The sequence below is a fragment of the Haliotis asinina genome, chromosome 11 (assembly GCF_037392515.1).
Source record: "Haliotis asinina isolate JCU_RB_2024 chromosome 11, JCU_Hal_asi_v2, whole genome shotgun sequence".
NCBI classification, from domain to species: Eukaryota; Metazoa; Mollusca; class Gastropoda; order Lepetellida; family Haliotidae; genus Haliotis; species Haliotis asinina.
In genome coordinates, this window is record NC_090290.1 from 12,577,804 (window position 1) to 12,595,317 (window position 17,514).

The 17,514-nt window shown below is 39.1% G+C and overlaps 1 protein-coding gene across 5 annotated transcripts in view; it reads right to left on the reverse strand.

Moving 5' to 3' along the window:
- LOC137255639 (protein AF-10-like) overlaps positions 1-12,383 on the reverse strand; it is a 29,821-nt gene extending 17,438 nt beyond the window's left edge. The window contains exons 1-8 of one of the 5 annotated variants that reach the window (XM_067793098.1): positions 12,149-12,381; positions 11,968-12,047; positions 10,804-10,858; positions 9,029-9,138; positions 6,781-6,884; positions 6,123-6,216; positions 5,378-5,500; positions 1,471-2,033 (exon numbers count right to left, since the gene is read on the reverse strand). In XM_067793098.1, coding sequence (XP_067649199.1) covers positions 1,471-2,033; positions 5,378-5,500; positions 6,123-6,216; positions 6,781-6,884; positions 9,029-9,138; positions 10,804-10,858; positions 11,968-12,047; positions 12,149-12,257 — 1,238 coding nt within the window. In that variant the 5' untranslated portion in view covers positions 12,258-12,381. Of the gene's footprint in view, positions 1-1,470; positions 2,034-5,377; positions 5,501-6,122; positions 6,217-6,780; positions 6,885-9,028; positions 9,139-10,803; positions 10,880-11,967; positions 12,048-12,148 lie in introns of all 5 variants that reach the window. The other 4 variants (XM_067793100.1, XM_067793101.1, XM_067793099.1 and 1 more) reach the window with 4 other exon arrangements.
- Positions 12,384-17,514: the final 5,131 nt, after the last annotated feature.

Below are 17,514 nucleotides of genomic sequence, written 5' to 3' on the forward strand. Positions count from 1 at the left end.
TTTAAGCTTGTTTATGTTTGGGGCTGTGTATTGTAATTGACTTTGAATATTTTCATAATAGAGTGTAATATGGTTGTGAGTTTCCCTTATATTCGTGGAAGAAAAATCACATAATTGCATTTTTTCGAATTTAAATAAATGTTTTGTAAGCATTTATATCATGTCTGTTGTGTTGGTATTAGCCAAGATGAAGTGGTGTGGCAGTGTTGTACACATGCACAGTGAAGCGCCATGAAATCAGACACACTTTCAATCCAGATTGACTGACCAATCAAATTCAAGCATTTCATACAGCCATGGTAGAATGGTTTACAATTCCAGATCAATAACATGGCAGTCTTTAGTCTAAGCTAAAAAGTCAACACTTTCTCTTTTGTGAATATTACTGATAAAATCCCACGTGTTTAACCAACTAATTTGGAACCATCGGCTAATACCATTGGTTACCTTGTGGCTAACTAATCTTAAAGTCCCTGAGAAAGACCACAATTGTGCCTACGAGTATTACACTTACTTTCCTGTATTCATTTCATAGTCCTAAAAACTACAACATAATTTGAATGGGAGACATCTGCAAATCTTGCTGTCATAAAGCATAAATATCAGATACTTTAATTGTTTAAAACTACATAGCATCTTTCGTGGACAGTATAAGCTGCATACCTATCTTGAGACATCTGCAAATCTTGCTGTCATAAAGCATAAATATCAGATACTTTAATTGTTTAAAACTACATAGCATCTTTCGTGGACAGTATAAGCTGCATACCTCTCTTGAGACAGAATAAGTTTGATGCATTCTCTGCCCTTGAATTTAGCAGAAAATACTCTATGTCATAAACATGAGAACACCACAATGAAGTATTTGGTGGACAAAAAGCAAATACACACAGCAGACAAGCAAAGGAAACAGGAGTAGCCTCCCTTTCCTATGCAGTAATGTAAATGACAGGTCATAGCTATGGAGTGTAGTAGATTAATGGTTTCTTATATCATTTTTCCATAACCAAAAAATGAACAGTCAGTAGATCCATAATTAAAAACAAGTAGAAAAATGTGGCCCCATCTATTATAGGGGTATATGGATTCAATGGAGCATAAAAGCATAGACCCATCAGAATGCATCTGTCATTTGTAAGGCGCAAAATATTCAAAGACAAAACCAGGAAAGTTGACTAAGAATAATTACTCATAATGGCAATGTCACACACAACTAAAGAAGAATAAAACATAACATAATCACTAGTTTTATCTTTCTGTCACGAAGAACATTACCTAATGTGTGATGTAGTTGCGTTTGCGAGATTTTAAAAAGTATCATGTGACCCTGAAACAACTTCAAAGTCACCTTCAAATGACTGATGTCAATGCCATCCCCCAATGTAGGTTGTCACCAAATTTGAAGACATTGTTTACCATTCTGGGTTGCAGACTATAGAAATCAAAACACAACCAAAAAGACACACTGACCTTGACCGTGACCGTTTCCCAGAGGGCTGTTCACCATCACTTCCTTTCCCGCCGCTATCTTCCTCGGCAGTATTGGGTGCACTTCCGCTCAGAAACTTTTCAAATGAATTTGAGAATGACCCTTGGTTTTGTGGGCTTGTCACCTCCCCAGTCCCAGAACTACTGGCCGGGCTGGCATTAGTAAAGGGTGACGAGGCCGTGGAAAACAAACAGTTGGAATCTGTCACCGTAAACCGTGCGTCCATGATCAGTTTTTGGTCATGTCCTGGTGGACTACATGAAGAATTACTCAATGAAGACCCTGCCATCTCCGGTTTACTATTCGACTCCACACTCTGAGAGTTCGCAGGATGATTTTTCAGATCCGCCTCCGTGAATCCAGCAAATTCCGGTGACATCATCGACGATGAATCTGACATAGCACTATTATTATGAGATGGAGGTGTGGCCTGAGGTCTCTGTTTAACCACATCACTACTACCCGAAGATTGGCTCTGAACTGTCGTGTGGTCCAACGCTGTCTTGTTTCGTTCCTTGCTCTGCTCACAAAAGATTGTGAAGATCTGGAAATTAAATTGTGTATTCTCTATACTGATTACAGGACCAGCACATCTCAATATAGTGAGAGGCTTAGCATTGGAGTAATCAGTAGCATACTAACTATCACACAACAGCAAAGCAAGACAGCTTGTACACCTCAGCTTTCGGGTAGAACTTAAACCCATACACAGTCATAATTAACTCAAAGGAATGCTAATCTAAGTTTACAGCAATAGTTCATTTGATGCATTTTTCAGCGACATCATCTGACTGAGAGCAAAATACAATTAGTCATGTATGTAAGTTTGCAATAACAGTGTTTCGTTTAAAAAGTAGTCCCAAGTATTTCTAAATGAATCAGAAAATAGAAGGAACAACATTCAATATAACATAGTTGTAAGCGTTATCTACTGCATAACAGTTCACAGTAGATAGCGATGGGTTAAGTTTTACCCCTGCACACCAACAGTATCTAACAAATAAAGCAGTTTGCAAAAGTGTGACACCAAATGATCAGTAAAAAGCATGAGAACAGAAGAAACGTCCATGGAATAGATGTAAAAAGCATGGACGGAGAGTAAGTGGAATTCATGTATGTATTTGGGTACATCGAAAAAATTGAAGCACTCTTTGGGCCAATATAGTTGTAAGTGACATACATGAACTTGCGCCTATCTTAGTGCTAAGAGAGCTTCGGGATTGACCTCTGTCATGTATAGCTGCCTGTTTCAGCAAGCCATAGACTGCAGGGGAACTATCTCCCTAAATCGTTAAACATGTATCAAGGATGAAGGCATAGATGTGTTTCATCTCCCAGATATATTTCATTTACTATGAAATTATGGTGTGGAATATGATTAGGAATTATTGTTTAAAGCTCAGCAGCATTACAGCTATATGAAAAGAGACTGCAAATACTCAAGTCTGGATCATGGTTGCTGGCTGTTTACTGTAACCCCAAAATGTGGCAAGGTGAGTGAGTGAGTGAGTGAGTGATTGAGTGAGTGAGTTTTACGCCCCATCTGCGATATTCCAGCAATATGAGTGTGGACCAGACAATCCAGTGATCAACAACATGAGCATCGAACTGTGCAATTGGGAACCGATGACACGTGTCAACCAAGTCTGTAGGCCTGACCACCCGATCCAGTTAGTTGCCTTTTATGACAAGCATAGTCCCCTTTCAAGACAAGCATGGGTTGCTGAAGGCCTATTCTATTCCAGACCTTCACAAGTGGGCATGGAATATGAAGCAGTGATTACTAGTGTTGGGATTCTACCTCTAAAACAATGATCATTTACTGATGTCTTCTGTCGATCAATTATCCATAAATGATCAACTACGAGTAGGACTTATGACAAGACCAGCTGATGAGATAATTGCTACACAATCGCTTTTAATAAAGATACGCCATATGCCATGATATTGTAACAGACTCTTCTTTAGAAATGGATTAAAAAACACTCCAACAAAAAGATATTGAAAATCATGGAGTATTTAACAACTAATATGAATTTAGATCACTAATTTTACAGTTAAGCGATATGTATGTCATTTTTTCAGAAAAGTTGAACTCAAGATCTATGTGTCGAAACTGATGCAGAAATCAGACCAAATCAGAAAAGAACAGCTATAAATCAATGAGTAGATGTGCAAAAAATCAATAAAGCTGTCCATTTCCAATGGAACGTTTCACAAATACAAAATGTTTTCTCAAAGGAAACGTGCTGGAAAGTAAGCATTTTGTTGACAGTCTGACCAGCCAATGAAATTGCTTGTTTCGATTACGTGTTATGTTTTCAGGAGTATTTGTTGGTTTTAGAACCACATTTTAATAACATACTACATTTACGAAACCTTAATCAATCCTTGCATATTCAATCATATAATTGGATAAACATGGATCTAAATAATATATGTATCCACGCTAAAACTGTTATTATGCTGTAAGCAACTACCTATTATTCTTGAAGATAGTATAGAGTATTATCGATTGGAATGTTTTTTAATCGATTATGGAAGTTTGATTGTCAAATGATCAATTATCTGACTATTTGATAAATCAGTGCACCACTAGTGAATACTAAAGAGGAAATAACTACTGCAGTAATGCTGTGAACCCAGTTTAACCTGAGCCCTCACCCACATGTCTTGTCATGACATGAGCTATCTACAAACACATGATGGACAATGAACAAATTAAATGAGCATTATAAACACACACAAGGAAACAGTCACAAAATCATCAGGAACACAAATGTTGCTTAAACGTTACAGCATACTACTTAAACAACACCTTTTTTTTGGGCTTCACAAGGGTGGGACATGACCTGAACTGTTTAAGTAATTAGCTGCGCCTCAGTGAGTGAGTGAGTGAGTGAGTGAGTGAGTTTAGTTTTACCCCACACTCAGCAATATTCCAGCCATATGGCAGCAGTCTGTAAATAATCAAGTCTGGACCAGACAATCCAGTGATCAACAACATGAGCATCGATCTGCACAACTGGGAATGGATGACATATGTCAACCAAGTCAGCAAGTCTGACCACCTGATCCCATTAGTCACCCCTTACGACAAACATAGTCGCCTTTTATAGTAAGCATAGGTTGCTGAAGGCCTATTCTACCCCCGACCTTCACCTTAGGTCACCTTCACCTTAGCAGGGATAGAAAATATGACTAGCTTGCTAATCTGGAACAGTTAATGTTACCAGTATTTGGGCTTGTGGACAGAGGACGTTATGTAACATTAAGGTCTAAGCAATGTTCTGGGTTCATGTCACATAAGTGCATTATGTGAATTTCATTTCATTTTCAAGTGGTCCCACCATGATGTTCCCGAAATAATGCTAAAAGTGGAATATAACCATACTCTACCACTAGGATATTTTCTTGGATAACTTTTATTCTGCCTCATCATTCACTTTTCAGTAACCACAAACAATATCTCAAGCGGGTAACTGTTGCAGTAAACACTGTTGCAGTAAACACTGTCACATCATCAGCCATGATATGAATCAATCTCTAAAACTCATTACAGTGATCACCTAAACCATCTGAGTAATTTTGCCCATCTTTACTTCCTTTTCAGTATACTTCAACACATTACACCAAACAAGATTTATTCTTAAATTGTGCTTTAGACATGTTGCTGTCAGACATTTGTGTATTCAAGTTGTAGATGGACTTTGCTTCCCACCCTTGTGAACTCTAGAAACAGCAATTTGACACAGATGAATGTAACAGTCACGTCATAAAGCAGCTGGGAACTGGGCATACAGACAATTTAAACAGACCTCAATCTGACCATAAACCGACCCACTTCTTTGTCAGATATCCGCAACCCCTACCAACACTCATACACACCTTTCTAGCCTTTTCCTTGTCCGGCTTTACAGGAGCTATCTTCTCCGGTGTTGTGTCAGGGGTAGCATTCTCGGACGGGATGGGTTTGAATGCAGGAATGGTTTTGATGTTAGCATCCTTTTTCTGAAGAATTAATTGTCACCATGGTAGTGAGTACAGTTAATCCCCATACCTTGCTCAATCTAATCGAGAATCATGACAAACCCATGTTACTTTTAAAGCTACATGTACTAATCTCTTCTTGGTGAGCAGACACAAAAACATAAACAAGAAGGCGTAGTCTTAACTGAGCCGTGATATCAGTATTTCATCCAGATAAGCAGCTGAAATTAGGCCTCAAGCCTGCAGTAAATGAGGGCAAAATTGCCCAAAATACCTAGAATGATGCAGCTCCCAGTTCTCAAACATCAAAACCATTCTCTTTTTGAACATACGAAAAAAAAACCAAAAAAAACCCCCAAAAAACAATGTTCAGATAAAGATTCAACATTCATGATTTGTCTTTCAAAGTAGAATACAGAATAGAATCTAGTACTCTTTTGGGTTGACCTTCAAAAGGGATTTGATTCCTCACACTCAAGAGCACAGTACTGTACTGACAGCTCGCAAAGTCAATCAAAAAGCCCACTCAGCCACCATGGATACATGGCACGGTTCATCCAAATCCTTGGTAAATCCCAGACATACTAGATAATAGTGTGTACATTATCAGTTTTCAGTTGAAAAAACAAAATTTGGTTCGTACCAGTTTCTTGTAGTGGTAAGAACAGTAGCCACAATACTTGACATTGTCGCCATAGTTACCAGCCTCCTCACACAGCAGACCTTGTGCCTGAGCACTGCAACAAACCAGAGGTCAAGCCTGAGACTGAGATCGTATGTTCACATCAAACTAGCCCCGAAGGCTTCTGCAGACTTTCACAAATTCAATCAATAGCTAGCGTTTTCAGTCGAAACAATTACAATATTTCCCCCGAAATTCTGCTTTTCAAATAAGAGTGTGAAAAGTTAGTCAGGAAATCAGCACCTTTACTTTATATGTAAGTTAGGACATGAGCCAGATGCTGGATATTTCACATATTGCTACCACTCAAAGGGGCCTACAGTTTTAGTGGCTCCAATATTCCATTATGTCTTTAGCATAGGCTAAATCAAAGGGCCCCCCAAAAACCCCAAAATCTCAATTTCAAGCTTGAATCATAAGTAAAGTTCAGCCAATAGGTTGGAAATGAAGTTATGTAAATGCCATAAATCGAACTAACCAAAAACAGACATTCAGATTGGCTGTTTCTCAGACACTCACCAACTGTGCCCCAGATCTACAGACAGATGGTGGAGAGAATGCTTTAACCAGCAAGCTACATAACTGCTGTCCTACATCCCAGTTTGAAGCAACAACGTACCATGTAACATGAAAGTTCTGCTTGCATCCATTTTTGTTGCAAGTCATACAGGATCCGGTGGTAGACTTAGTCTCTCGTCCCTGTTCCTCGCATATATAACATGTCTGAAACAAACACATTCAACGTCACACATCTATCATCAGGGGCATAATGCCATCAATATATTGTAAATTACAAATATTTGCATGTTCCGAACAACATGTTTTAGCGTCATGACATTCTCAAACATATACCGCAACTGAGAGTTCTACCTAATGTAAATCCAATCACACATTAAACACTGTTCCCACTAATCATGAGCAGAGGTCAGCAGATTATCTCCATGTGTATGCAAATTAGTGATATTTTCCTTAACATCAACACACACTACACAGGCCAGATAAGCTTATAACAGTTTAAAGGGATTATATTATGTGGAATGCATCAATCAAATTGTTGACAGCACCACCACAAAACTGTTGATATCCCGGTAAGTGTCATGAAATCTATCCATGCCTGTTGGAAATGTTGGGACATGAAGCGAACTCTTAAGATAAGATGGTGTGTATTGCACGGTTCCTGCCTTTCTGGACTATCAGACGTACTGATTGCGTTACTTTTGTTCGAGTAGCCCTTGTTTGACATGTGACATGTGAGTACTAGTGATGCTAGTAATTAGTCGTCCCTCAAGCTGCTGTCATTGCTTAATCAATGTATTGTCCAGATCTGATGATGATATCAACTGGTGAACAATGGCTAGCAGTCATGATAGTTTTGCAAGGTCAGGTTATTTGCAGTTTTTGCAAAATTTCACGTTCTCAAAAATTTCATGATTTTAAGAAGTAAACCAGACAATATTTTTGCATATTTCATCAAATTCCATGGATAGAGCAAAACCTTATACATGTATTTTGAAAATGGTCACACCAAAGAAAAATGTTTAAAAATGCCATAAGTAGCGTTGGATCCAAACAGTGGATCCATTTATACTGGGTAAAAATCCAAATCTCTGGTTTCTAAGGACCATACTTGAATTGAGTCTTCCATTCTTTACTGAAGTCTAGATATTCCAGCAGATACTTTTCGTGGCATGTGATGTAGAAATACTAGAACTTCAAGACTGATTCATTTCATGACACTCACTCACACTATCACAGCCACAGAAACTGTCCAGAACAACTGCTCTTAACAATAGAGGAGAATTTCACATCAAAAACTGACAAAACCCTGAAAATATCTGCACTGTCTCCAGTAAAAGTGAAAAATATGATAAATAACTTTGCAACAAAGGCATTTATGGCAAATATGTGCTATATAACTAAAAAGAATTGACTTATAAACTGCCAAGGGACTCTGAAGGGCCATTTGGGCGATGTAGGAGTGAGGAAAGGCATGCTGAGGCGACATGACATTTGGCAGGAAGAAGGCATGTAAGGTGAGTGACTGTACGTTCACTTTAAGGGAATTGAAGAGATTCAAGTTTTCACTTAACCATTTGGAAGACAAAAATGAGAAAGCAAATAAGCATGAGTCAGGATAAGGAAAAATTCACTATAATGACCAATGCCCAGTGTCATCAAGAACGAGGACTTGGAATCTGCAGTTGTGACCACCTGATTCAATCTACAGACTTCATGCTAGAAACAGGTCACTGAAAACCTATCCCTGATAGCATTAAGTTTTTTGCATAAAGAAGTTTTGTCAACTTCCAGCATGCGCTAATAATTAATCTAAGACACTTCGATGAAAGATCATAGGTGCTGACCATAATGTGCACTTTTTGCATTACATCACAATGTGTTGGCATCACTGCACTATTCTAGTCTGCCTCCTCATAATCAAATACTTTTGCATTAAGTCATAATGTAACCGATGTTACGATGCATGTCATCGCTTCATAAAATCGTCACCAACTATTTGGCATTTGTTTTTTCTGGCAATGTTCGTCTTATCGTAGGGGGTTGAACACGTGGAAGGAACAGCAGGTCAGTTAGCCCTGTGTGAAGATTCATAACTTATGTCACCGATACCATTTGTTCTCTGCCTTAGATTAATAATAATAATAATAACCATAAGAAAGTATTACATTTAGCATCTTAGAAAAGAAATACAGTTCGCTCTCCCACCATGTATAAGAGTAATAAAGCACACTTTGCCCTGAACTTTTATAGTTAAAGCACAAGGATGCTCATGGCGAATGTGTGCTTTATTACACTATACATGGTATTAAAGTGTCCGGTATTTCTTAAATAAATCACACTACACTCACCTTATTGAATCTCTCTGGGGGAACATTCTTCAATACTATCGGTTCCATTGTTTGTACATTTGCAAACCATGCCTCCGGGATAAACAACGCACACACTACATGACACCAACCTGAAATAGAAATTACATAAATAGAAACTGTTCATTTTCAGGTGCAACGGGGATAACCTACACGTTTTTATTGATGGTCACAGCTACTCGTCAGTTACACGACCTGCTGGGACAAATAGTTTTCTCACCAACTTAAATCACCAATTTATTCCACCAAGGAACAGTTGGCTATAAACATGACTGCTTCCTCTTGACAATTAAACAGGACAAATACTTGGAATCTGCCCCCTCTAAGTGAACTTAGCCCCAGTGTTATTCGCTACACTCCTACACTGGGTCTAAGAAAACCTAATAGGAGGTCGCGTCAGGTAACCTGTGAGCAACCTAAACCGTCCAGTCAAATGCGAGACGGCTAAACGGATTTAACCAATCAGACAACAGTTACTGTTTAGGGTTTGGTGGGACTTACAAAACACACTGGTCACTGACAAAGATCCCCCAACAAACGACACTCTGCATATAACACTGATATTTGACCTGCAGAATATATGCTTTTTGGTTTCTGTTGACATGGTTACCATTAGCTACTCTTTCTGCAAGCTGACATCCTGGAGTATTGCCCAAAACGCTATTTTCAGTGACTGTTTATTCACTGTTGTGGCCTGCTCCACGTGCATGACCCCAGAAGCGATCGTAGGGAAAATAGCATTCGGAATCGTTCAGGTACAAACCTTTGCATGGGTAAAAGTTCAAAAGGTATGTGCGAATGTCCACTTTCGTGATTTGGTAAGCTGTGCTCTGATTGGCCTGACGCAATCTCCCACTTGGTTTAGTTGTTGGACCCAGTGTGGGAGTGTACTGAATAACACTGGGGCTAAGTTTACTTAGACTAGGAATTTGCCTGATATCTAAGCCTTGAATACAACATCTACAATGAAAAACCATGTCATAAGAAGATGAAAAAGGCACTGGTTAAAATCTGAATGGTGAGTATATTTAAACACCACAGGAAGTGATCTGTTCAACTTGAGTCTTCCAACTTTTCTCTCTATGTACAAACAGTTTCTTACTATCAAAACAGTACAGAATTACTACAATATAATTGGGGCTGGTGAGTTGTCACACATCTATTCAGTCGAGAATTCAAAGCACCAGTTCATTATTTGGAGACTGTGTACTGTATGTGTACATACTGACGACATTTGGAGCTGTGCTTGGGAAATGTACACCTACAAACTGAATCTGAGCCAGTCTTGTTGCCACAAAAATGGAGAAGCACCATGAAACTAATCTAATTAATGAAGAGTAAATTTATACCTCATAATATCGTTTTCATGAATCTGGAAATATATCATTTCCAAACAGCAAATAAACATGGGTTTTACTTCACATCTGTTCAAAACATAGCAATCAAATTTCACAGAATCACAAAGATAACAAAGTAGGGTTATATTTCTTGGCTATTTATCATTTTACAATAAATACCAAATACCATGTTGATGTATTCTTTCATAACTTCATTTTCGTGACTGTGTCATAAAAATCAGGGCAAATGGAAAATTTGTCACGACAAATTACTTTCTTAAAGTCACTTGCCCTGTGACAAGTGGATTTAAAAATATTCTTGAACCCCTTTAGATTCTCAGCTAAAACTTTATGTCAACTGATTTAAATAAAATTCATGGATATTGATGTCCAATTTTGCCACCATGCACGATTACCTACCTTGAGTATCTGTTCGCTTTAAAGCACCATCTTTTTGAGGACACAATTCACATCTCTGAAAACAGATGTCACCTCTCTGTAAACATTGCAAATTTGCATTATCAAAAAGAATAGCAATGATGACATACACTGGACGTAATCCAGCCTGATGCTAACAGACACATAACACAGATTTCTAAAGCTACATTCTGTTCGGATAAACATCTGACTTAAATGGGTGAAAACGGAAGCCGAATCAGAGTATACCTAATTAAATGAAATAAGGTATCGAGGGTATTGAGACTCCTTGTACATTTCAAAGGGAGTTTAGTTTTGCCACTTAAAGCAATATTTCAGGGCAACGCCAGAAAGCATGACAGAGGAACCCCAGAAAGGGGCTTCAAAATTGTACCAATGTGGGAAATCAAACCTGGGTCTTCAGGGTGATACGTGAATGCTTCAATTACTAGACTCACTGAAGAAATCCGATTTTCACAACAGATTATCTAGTCACCCTTCAAAAACTAAACTTCATGGGCAATATGAGTTGTGTAATCCTCTGAACTTCTTGGGTATAATACATACTCCTAAATAACACAAATGTGCATGGCAAGGAGAAGTATATGTTTCTGGTCAGTTTGAAGAAATTATAATGTTTAAATATAGAATAGCAAATAATCTTTCAATAATTATTAACAAAAGAATGACAAAAAGTAATTGCCATGTTATGCTGTAATTTCCTTATTTTTTCAGGGATTGGGAAAGGCAGAGGCCATTTTGCACATTAGAATAAAAAATGGCCCATTAAAATTTTGAAGTTTACTATAGGTACAAGGGCAGTGATCCCTGCTTAGTTTAGAAAATGACTCAATAAGCCTGAAAAATTGTCAAAGGTCTCTCTATTCCAATCCCTGATCTTTCCATTCAGAACATGATAGAGTTACCTCGCATGCTACAACGGATGAAAGGGAGGTAAATCCGTCGTGTCCTTCAAATTACACATTTTTAAGTTAATTCATCCAATATTCTTCATGAAATAAAAAATGCTTCAGCAGAAATGTGAAAAACTATACCAAGCACATGTACCAGTGTATTCAAAGTCACAGGCAGCTCACAAAAAACATAAACAGCATTATAACGGGATCCGATTGTAAACAAACATTCAAAATGGCCGCTGATTCTTACCACTCGTGCCTGTCTCTCCTGACTTTCGCATTTCCGACAATACCAAGGCCCCGTGGGGACTTGTACAATACCATAACAAGCTGAAACGAAAAGAATTTCAATTTGATTTTTGAAAATAAACGATGAATAGTGTCATTTTCTTCAGTCCGGATGTCAGATCGCATAATATTTTGATACCAACCTTGGTGAACGGCCACATTGCAACCATGGCCATCGCAATACACGAGGGGATTTTCGGCCCAGCCTCTCTCATCCGAGCAAACACAGCAACCACCTACCATCTCTTTCATGTTGGGCAACTTTATACTTGCGTGCAAAATTTCAAGATCAGTTTTCCGACCGTAAACATCATTGTGGGCTGAATGTGGAGGATCTATCCCTCCATTTTCAGCCCGCACTTGCCGACATAGGTCACAGCGCATGCGCCCTTCTACGGTGCAGATGAAATTGTAGCCCGTGAAATAAAGACCGTATTCCGCCAATGTGCCCCAACTAGGATGTGTTTTCACGTGGAACTCTGTCACCATACACGTTTTCTCGTGATGTATTTTCAGTTACGGTTACTGTTTCATGAAAACGTGGAAGAGATTAGGCCCATTTGTTTTCTCGGAAAGCGTTCAGTGTTCCTCAGAACCTGTCAAACGATGTTCATTTCTGAAACACCGCTTCTATTCCAAACGCTAAATTTTGTTGGATAAAAAACTAGATCTACTTGGATATACATATGTGTCAAGATAAGTGAACTAAATGACAGGTCATGCGAATGGAGCACAGATCGTGGGTGTGCCTGATATCCATGAAAACTACACGTATAGCTCCAAATGTCAGTGTATTTATATACAGGATTCACGGCGAGATCATCTTATGCCGGGAGGAAATCGTAATGTTGAATATACATTCCAGTAAAACACCTACGTGATATTTATCAAGTATTGCGCGCCAGGTAGTAATTTTTAAATAACTCTGTAGAAAGTAAATATTCCAGGGACAGTCAAACAAGTGGTTGACAACAGGAACACACAGCAGTGTGGCAGTGACACTGTGACTACCATCAGATCCCCATTTTTACTCAAGTCATGACAATTCACTGGCAGTAAATGCGTAATGGCCGAAGATGACGTTGCGAACAGTATGCGCGATGGAGTTCGTTTGTTGTTTGATGTTTCAAAATATCCCAGCCAGGTGGCAGTGGCCTGTAAGTAATCGATTCTGGACCAGTCAGTCCAACTGCTAGAGTATCGATCTATACACATGGGGCATGATTACATGTCAGTCTTTAACCATGTCAGCGACTCGTGTTGTAGTAGGAGCGGGTTCGATTCCCCTCGTGAATAGTGTGCGAAGCCTATGGTGATGCTGCTGGAAAACAACAAGAAATTGGCGTAAATATAGCTCACTTAAGACCAATACTTCCTTTTTATTCGTGGGGAGGGTAGCCTAGTGGTTAAGCGGTCGCTTGTCACGCCGAAGACCCGGGTTCGATCCCCAACATGGGTACAATGTGTGAAGCCCGTTTCAGTTAAACCACGTCATGATTTTGCTGAAACTTGACTAACGTGGCCTCAGATCCAACTCACTCGCGATCTTTATTCGTTGGACAATTGCAGTGTTTATGGCATCAGTGAATGCATCCAACCACCTCTATTTTATCTGAATTAAACGTTTTATTTTCGTGTCTCTTGTTGCCTCAAATGTTATCATTCATTTCGATGCTGAATCTTGTTTGATCCAATTATGTTAACTGAATGTTGCAGTGTGTAAATGGCTTAGACAAAATGTTAAACACAATCAAAGATCTATGCTACATGTATATGGCAAACACCAGATGGGCTTTGACGACTTGGAGAGGGCAATCTGGTATTTTATGATAATTTATTCACAACCCTTTTATCAGAATATTTGATAAGAATATGGTAATGCGTGATGTTTTTACGTAGTAACAATCTGAACTGTGTCTTGTCGAGAGACCGGTTTCGATCAACAAAAGAGTCGGTAATTGATATTTCCGTGTCCTTTAAAATGGTGTTGGTGTAGATATATTGTATATTTAACGCAAACACAGTCAAGAGATAAGCAAAAACACAGTGGGTCAATAGTGGGCATGGTCCTAGGAAATGGTTGGCATACATTTTTAAATTTAAACAAGCGCACCGAACGATGTAGTGCAGTGAATTGTCCTTCATGCTCTGATGGTTCCTTTTCTATAGGGCTCTATTACTGTCAACACCGGTATGACAGGGTTTGTTGTCATATTCACCATCTGTTCCAAGCTTGGCGCAACCTCGTGTCCGATTTCAGTCTTGATGAAATAAATTATTCACATATCATTAGAAATATCCTTGGCATCTCTTCATGTGTTCCTCACAAGCTTGGCCTCGACTCCATTAAGTAACAATGTATTTTATGTACAATTCTTATTCACCAGTCACTGGGATTCTTGTAAGAATATACAGTAACTATATTTAGCCGCTTTGTTTGTGTTTTTAAGTACTAATGTTGATTTTTTAAGGACATGCTTGTGTTGTTGTTGAGTAGACATGTGCAAGTGTGCGTGAATCTATGTGCTTTGCAATGTGCATGTGTGGGTGTACTATTTCTTATACTTCCACCTCCGTTGTCTGCATTTCATATCGCATATAGGGGAATTTCAGTTACTGCTTTGTAAGTATGCCTCGGCTCATGGGTCCAAACATATACCTGTTAGTCGGAAATTTACATTTTGATCCAATTATGTCGGAGGTAAATACACAACAGAGATGCTGATGTCTCTTTGACATGTAACTTCCACCGTGCGACTTAATTTACGGATTTCCCCGAGAGAGGTGCATGCATGATTGACGTGGATGGCTTGGTTTGGTTGTTTAAGCCCGCACTAGATCAGCGGTATTCCAGCTATATGACAACTGTGAATAATCGATTCTGGACCGGACAATCCAGTGATCAACAGCATGAGCGTCGTTCTACGTCAGTGGGAACCGATTACATGTACATGTGTCAACCCAGTCAACGAACTTGAACACCCGATCCCGCTAACTACTACTACTACTGCTGCTGCTGCTGCTGCTACTACTACTACTACTACTACTACTACTAGTGTTACTACTACAACTACTACTAGTTGTAACCCGGAATTTCACGGGTTTCAGTAAATGGAGATGCACCACTCAATATTTTAGTATGCAGGGTGCGTTACAATGTAATTCTATCCTTAACAGAAACAACTCACTTCAAGGTAGTCTGTACGGTCGTAAAGACCGAAACATAGTTAATCTCATTTGTCCGCCAGAAGTAGAAATCTGTGGGAAAAAAAAAGAATAAAAATAAATGTTTTACTGATGGAGGACGGGCATATGCTGGGACGGTTGTGACATGTGGTGACGGAGTGAGTGCGTGGGTGAATATAGTTATACACCGTATTTAGCATTATTCAAGGAATATCAAGGCGAGGGGCACCAGAAACGGGATTCACACTTTGTGCCTATGTGGGGAATCGAACCCGGGTCTTGGGTGTGATGGGCGGACGATTTAACCACTAGGCTACTCCACCGCCTCTGTGGTGATGGAGGTGATGCTGTGGGTGACGTGTTCCCTTGACATGATGCCTAAGTATTGTCTCTTAGTTTCGAAACAGTGCAACTGAACTGCAGCCTTCTTTAAGACCATTTGCCGAAACCTAGATTTAAATCTCGTTTTCCTCTTTGAAGCACTAGATTAAGTTCACGCAGATTTTGAGAGCTTGCTGGGGCGGTGGGGGTTAATTTTGAGCCAGAGTTCAAAAGCAACGTCGGTCCTGAGGCCCGAGACCAACTCAAAACCATTCGCACGCACAGCTTTTCTTTTCTGCAGGTCCCAATGTCCGACAGCTTTTTCACCCTCAGTGACTTTGACTGGGACATACGTCCCTGTCTGAAACTCTGAATCAGGCTTTTCAGAAGACTTGGAACTTGACATGGATGTTTTTTCTATAAATAAGACTAATTTACTCAGTAATTGGAGTTAAATTATAAACTCTTTGACTCAGTTCGTTAATTGTCACATTTTATGTTTGCTGAGAATTACTGAAATTGTAACTAAAACCCGGCCGTGGCTGGGTTATTGGCAAAATCGGCGTAAACCCCACCTCGTTAAGAACGTCCTTATAACGTCCTTATAACGTGTTTATATGGTTACAAGTCAGGACCAAACAACCAAGTGGTTGATATCATGTGCAATGGCGACATGCACTGATACCGACTGTACAACGTTGGTGAACGTCTACTCAAACCCCAAATAACCTTACGGATACACAGCTGCTATACTGTTCATAATGACTAAAATAGTGTATCGGAATGAGCTATTGAGAGAGATTAAGTTTTATTAAGTTGAGTGCAACTCGCAGCTAACAGCGTTTTTTTCTCTCAGGGGGGATAACTCTAAGTTGGTAACGTTATGAGCGGAAGTTTAGGATTGAAAGGAAGCCATATGCGGTCTGCCGCGGGAAGTGGTCAATTTGAAGGTTTAATTTGCAGAAAATGGCAGGTTAAAGTCTGTATTCGCCAGGAAAGTTTCACCTAACGTTTCAAATAACTTTAATCTATTACTCAGAATGGTTATGATTCAGTTTCATCGCAGTTACATCAGATTCTTATTCTTATCATATGTCGCTACGGACTTTATCGACGCGATGGAACCTTGTTGTCACAGTGGAGGTTTGTATTAAACCAACCGAGACTTCGAGTTGATGTTCCATGAATACGAAGAGGCTTAGCCACACGCCCACATCGCAAAGCAATACAAATAGGTTCGACAATAGAAGCATGTCCTATCTTGCATTCAGTTGCGTGTATCAATGGTAATTAGTGAGTGAGTTTAGTTTTGTCGCACTCAGCGATATTCCAGCTATATGGTGGTATATATGGTAATGGCAAGAATACCCAGAATGACTAGCTCTGCACGCACTATTTGTATAGCTGGGTGAGGTCTTTTTATTGTTTTATACGTAATACAGATAACAAGACAAAACTTAAAAAACGTTTGTTTCCCCTATAAGTAGAATGCTACCAAAGTAGCAATTGTATGAATTACAACTTTTTTAATACCTCTGCGGCTACGTTTCATGAATAGTCACAATATTTGAAGACAATCACGTGCCATTTTCGCCAATATTTCACATTCACCATATTCAATGATGTTTCATATTGGTCATATTCACCGATGATATTGGCCATTACCACCGATGTTTTACATTCACCATATTCACCGATGTTTCATACTGGCCATATTCACCGATGTTTCATATTGGTCATATTCACCGATGTTTCATTTTGGCCATTTCCACCTTAGATGTTTCATATTCACCGACTTTTCATAGTCACAGTCAGCTTGATAACGGTCTAAGGATCTATACTAAAACGTCACCATACAGATATTATAGAAGATGTAATCCATACAGTTGCTAATCTGTCATTATCAAGCTTCAAAGGATGCTAAAAAACGACTTACCAAGCTACCTCCTTTCAAGAAATATATTAGTAAGTTGTTTCAAAGGCATTTAGAAGTTGGAGGAAT